The 5,851-nt window shown below is 34.5% G+C and overlaps 1 protein-coding gene across 1 annotated transcript in view; it reads right to left on the reverse strand.

Annotated features, from left to right (window-relative positions):
- The window catches only part of CEP89 (centrosomal protein 89kDa), a 44,042-nt gene that overhangs the window by 34,484 nt on the left and 3,707 nt on the right, over window positions 1–5,851 (reverse strand). Inside the window, exons 4-7 of the mRNA XM_009576500.1 lie at window positions 5,288–5,489; window positions 4,014–4,119; window positions 2,373–2,401; window positions 1,103–1,157 (exon numbers count right to left, since the gene is read on the reverse strand). Coding sequence (XP_009574795.1) covers window positions 1,103–1,157; window positions 2,373–2,401; window positions 4,014–4,119; window positions 5,288–5,489 — 392 coding nt within the window. The remainder of the gene's footprint in view (window positions 1–1,102; window positions 1,158–2,372; window positions 2,402–4,013; window positions 4,120–5,287; window positions 5,490–5,851) is intronic.

The following is a 5,851-nucleotide window of genomic DNA, read 5'->3' on the forward strand; positions in this document are numbered from 1 at the left end:
TTAGCAGATCTCCCTCTCCTTAGCATGGATGACTAGAGAGGTGAGACAGAAATATCCACTGCAGTAAGCAAAATGTATGTGTCCTGCATGGACTAGTCAGTCCTCTTGCCTCCTTCTTATTTTAATCACCTATGTAATGAAAGCTTTACCCTCCTTCCCACTGAACAGGCTTCGATGATCTGTTACTGAATAGAAGTTACTTAACAGTCCTCACAAAAGTAAAATTTTAGATCATCTGCAAAATTGTGGATATATTGTTGCATCAGTAATAATGGATCTCACTTTCAAATTTTTCTTTTCATCTGTCTGTATGGGCTGAACAGCTTACCTATTAAAATGAAGGCTGAGATTTTACCCTTACCGTCAGACTTTTAAGAGCCAGCATAATCTAATAGCATACAGGTGTGAATATAACTTAGTACAGAACAGGACATATAAGAAACCCAAGAATTGGTTTTGAAATACAGAGCTGTGTTACTGATGACATATAACAGCTTCATGTGTTTATGGTCACTGTTAACTTCCTGTGAGGAGGCGTAAGATAGTTGGACAGCACAGAAATACACAAAATACACAAAACCCCATGAACTCGTCATAGGCACATATCCCGTCCATGCAACACACAAAGGTCAGAGGTGCTGTGCCTGGAATTGTTACATGGATGCAATGACATACAAATAAGGCACTAGCTAAAGGTAGACCACGTATCTCATATCACTGTATACCACTTCAGTTGCAATGGGATACTTAATAATGGTGACATCCTCTAGTGTAGATGAAACTTAAGGGATTGGAGAGTTCCAGTATGGCTTTAATTTCATTACATCATTTCACAATCATTTACTTAAGACTTCAAAAGTCACTCAGATTGGAAAATAAAAACAAGTCTAAAACACCTAACACAAAAAGCCTGGAACTATTGTTTTTATACGTATCACAGAGCACTCGGCACCTTCTCATCTCCTGTACAGAAGAAATACTTCCCCCCCCCCCGGCCACGAATTAGGCTTAGAGAATACAAGCAGGAAAATGTATTTTTAGATACTTATGCATATTATTAAAGTGAAGATTTGTAGTAAAGTCATAGAAAAATCAGAAGTACCTGGGGATGGCGGAGGCTTTTCACGAATCAGATTTTCAGCTAATGATTTTTCTTCCTACCGAAGAAATAAAAAATAAGACAATTTGCTTTAACAGTTATCCTTTCTGAAGTACTTTGAACAGCATCACTGTTGGAGAACTTAAGAAACAGAACTTTTGAAGCAGTTTCTTTTAGATCAACAACATTTAAGGTTAGATTCACTACTGACAATATAGGACTTGTTATTTACCCATCTTGACATCATTTTGTCACTTATCACTGCCATCAGTCACTTGTAGACACTTGAAACTTAGTATTTTCTTTAGTTGTCAGAGATGTACAGTTCTCAGAACAATTTTATGGCTGACATAAAAGTTACATAAACATAAAGCTTCTTGACCAAACGGGATGGATATTGCTCCCACTTGTTAGTTTGTATAAAATATGACTTTAGAATAGTCAATTAAGATATACAGTCAGTCCCTAACTGAGAATCAGCAAATAAATTAAAATTGTTCTCCCTTTGCTGTTAAAAAGAAGAAGAGTACCTATTTTTACATTTTCAGAAGGTTCTTTCATCAGGAAAGAACTATAGGCCAAATTTATACTTGTATGTATTTACTTGAGGTGAACATGATTGATATACAAACTTTCTCCATGTTTTTATGAAACAGCAGTGAGGTTCTGTAAGGATATGATGGCATGTAATTTGACATACCAAGACACTGATGACTAAATGAGTTAAAACTCAAGAACAATTTCAAAAGAAAACATATGTGGTCAAGAACTTGAAGAAAAAAAGTGACATTAACAATGGAAGAACTGACCATTTTTGTAAACAATATTGCAGCAAGGTGATCTGAGAAACTAAACTTTTGGGTATTCTTTTTCAAGCTTATGAAAGTAATCAGGTGGGTCCAGCTGGAAAACTAGATAAAAATCTGGTGAAGCCAGGCTCAGAATTTGAAAATTATCAGTAAGACCTATCTCTTGCTATAACATGATGTCTCCCACTCTGTTTCTTTCTTTTGCATCAGGAACAACAGAAGATACATTAAAAAAAAAAACAACCCAAAATCAAACCAAAAAAAACCACAAAAAATGCCCAACTTTTCTACGGCATATTTACCTACGTAGTGGTATTTTTCAAAAGGAATGATTAGCCATTCTTCCAAAAGATAAAGATTCCCTAGTGGCAATAAATTAGTTTTAAGTGACTGTAAACTATCAGCTCTTTGTGACACCCTTTTTTCCAAAATGCATCACAAATTAACCTTCATATAAGTCTTACCTTTAAATTCAAGCCAAGATGTTGGTCTTCTGTTAAAGAAAAACAGATCTTTCAGTCAATTAAAACCAAAAGTATTTGTTAGTCCATAAATTATAAGGCTTCATATGGATATGTAAGTACACCTATTATATACTGCAAATAAATGTAAGAAAGTCCTCCCAAAACCACAAATTAAGTCACTAACTTTCCATTATCTCTTTCATGGTGTATCAGGATACTGATGTGAGACCTTACTTTACCTGTAAAGTATACCTATACCACACTGTATAGATGCAACTATGGAAGAAATGAAGTTGTATTGTTGTCTTCCACTATTCTTTTAGAATTTGACTAAAGGACAAATTAAATATTTTCATTGATTTTACTGGGCTTGAATCCTGCCGCATCTCTGAACAAGGCAAGTGCAAATCTGACAGCTTCCAAGATCTGCAGCACTTACTATGTAGAAGAGGGATTAGAAACAGTTTATATATCTTATTCTTTTCAGTTTAATGCATCCACTTCCCAAACGTTTTTATCAAAGCATCCCATTCTTTCTGGATATTGTTCTCTATAAAGTTTTTCAAATAACTCCACTGAAATAATATTGAAAGAACACTGGGATCCAACATGAATAAAACTTAGAAGGACAGATTTTTCAAAACGGACTCAGTTCTGCTTTCTCTTTCCTATCGAATAGCTTCTAGATTGCTGCCATCCTCTGTAAAAACTGCATTTCGCAGCTCTAGAACAAATTCTGTTTTCCTGTTTTAAAATAATGGACAAAATAATTATACAATAAAAATCCTATGCAGGTAGATTGGCCTTGCTCTTTTGCCATACTTTTTTCTCCATGCTATTCTACTGTTACAAGAAAATAGCTTAATGACAGGCCCAGTTATGAACCAAATGTCCCTGATCTAATGAAATTCCTTATTGCAAAAAAATTATTTGTGAACCTTAACAGTTCAGAGCTTAGTGTAATAACCTGAGACTGATGATCATGTTCAGGTCTCTATTCTGTCAGAACCTTCCTGTGTGACCTGATGTACAATTTTAAGGCCCAGACCTTAAAAGATGGCAAGAACGATACAACTTCTGTAGAAAGGATAAACAATCCCAGTATCATGCCATTTGATTATTAAAAAAAAAGTTCTTACTGCTGATTTTCAGACATGACATTTTTTTATCCAAGAAAAATGACTGATTAAAAGTGTTTTCTTCTATCTCTTTAGCTTTTTTTTAACATTGGTAGTTTCTACTTTTTTCCATTTTTTGAGCACAGTAACACTCCAATAGTTTCCAGAGTATAAACTGGATTCATTCTGGCACATATATCAACAGAAACATAGTAAAGAATGACTGTACTAGACAATCAAAGAGTTCACAAAACTTTTTTTTTCCCCCCTCTCTTTTTACACTGGCTGATAGTGAATGTTTAGGAGTTTCAGTTATAGAGTAAATATAGACCAGTCTTCCCTCTTTATGCAGATTTTTAATTTTCTGTAACTACTAGAAATGGTTAAGTATTTAGTAGACCTTTTAAAAAAAAAAACCAAACGTATCTATCATTATCTTAGTATTAAATTTATTTTACTGAAAAATTATTTTTCCCTATGGTATTAAAAGGTATGGCATTTTGACTAAAGTAAGTTTACTTACCTTCTATTTGCACGTTTGACTCATCCACCAGCACCTGAAATTCAGTTTCATGAGAAGGCGCCTCTTTCTTGTCAGCGTTAGTACTAGGAGATGGTGAAAACTCTTCCTATGTAAAAATAAGACAAGCCTATCTAAATCATGATAGCACTGTTAAAATAGCCCACGTGTCTTGATATCTGTATAAAATCTTTATTATACTAATGTCCCAGTCACATTCAGAATTGTACTCCAATATTTTAAGATAACAAATTATAAGACATACTTTTTTTGTTTTAGGGCTCTGTGTAAAAAAAATCTAAACCTTACAATGATCAACAGGAGGTAGGAAACTATGATAGTCATTTAGTTCACAGGGCCAATGTTCCCTGTCACCTTATTCAGTCACAAGAGTCTGTCAAATTATCCTACATTTGCTTGTTCTGCACTAAACTTGCTCTTAATAAAAGATCAACTATTTATCAACTGTATCACAGCACTGAGGGATTCATGAATAATTTTAACGTTGTCTCTGCTGTTTTTCCCCTGTTGACTGCATACCAGTGTCCCACATTATTCCACTCGCTCCCTTTTTTTTCCCTCTCCCCTCCTCTTACTGACTACTCTCTCTTCACCTAGGGGTGTTTTCAGATTTCTTTCACATACATAGCATTTTATTGCCTCTTTAGTATGCAGTTACTTCTTCCTGTTTGTTAAATTTTTGTATCATGTTGGATAGAGATGCAAACTGAACTTTAAATGTGCCTTAGGAGTATTAACCTGCGCGTTGCTGGTTAAGACAATCCAAACCTATAACATGGAAAAATCCACTGGTCTTCAAGGCAACAAGGGAATTTATTTTGTTTTGTTCTGAATCTCCTTGTCTCTATGTAAGTCTCTGCTCATTAGCACAATACTGAATCAATAACTAAGCTTTCATCATTTGTAAAAGTAAAGTTCCTAGTGCTTTTAACAAATAATCTACTATATAAATATCACGTTCCACATAAAACATTGGACATTTTACAAGACTAAATTATACACAAAAATTATACACAATACCAGTGTTTTCCTAATAAGGAAAGGCTCGTAATAATCAGAGATATGGAATCTGTGAGGATCATCAACAACCAACCTAACTCATGTAGGAATAAATGAACCACAAAAAGAAGCACGTGAAATAAAAATTGAATAAACGTCTAGAGAGTAAGAAGAGAATGAAAAGCCTTAGAAATATTTAATATTTGCATTAATATATTAAAACATGGTAAAGGAATTAATGCATTTTAAAATCCTACCTTTTTATTTTTGCAGGGAACAGCATAAATAGCATTGGTGCTAAAGCTTTCTCCCCTTTTCTCATTACTCTGGCAGCTAGACTCTGCCTCTTTATCAGCATCTGAAAGATAGGTATCCATGTCCTCATCCTCACAATAATTGCCTGATATTTCCAGGGACTGTACAGGAGATCTGTCACTACCATCAAGTTTCCAGTTGGGCCTGCAAGTAGAAAGCAGTTCAAAGCCTGTTTCAGGGCTGCTTACTCTTTCAAAAAAATAAACACTAGTAAAGTAGAACCATCAGTCTTAGAATATACACAAGAAGTCCAAACAGCCAACACAGACACCTAAGCTTCTGTTAGCTGCGAACAAGGAATTCAGCCTATGTGTATGCTTTAAAATAGACGATTAACAATGAAGCTACATTTTCTTCTCAAAGAAAATGCCAGGTTAGAGATAGAAGGTTGCTAATTCTACCGAAAGAAGAGTCTGAAATAATTATTTAGCACAAAGGATATATCTGACATGTAATTCAGATGATTTCTCAGTGATCAACTGTTTGTATAATTGATCGTCATTCAG

The sequence above is a fragment of the Fulmarus glacialis genome, unplaced genomic scaffold (genome assembly GCF_000690835.1).
Source record: "Fulmarus glacialis isolate BGI_N327 unplaced genomic scaffold, ASM69083v1 scaffold1494, whole genome shotgun sequence".
Lineage (NCBI taxonomy): Eukaryota > Metazoa > Chordata > Aves > Procellariiformes > Procellariidae > Fulmarus > Fulmarus glacialis.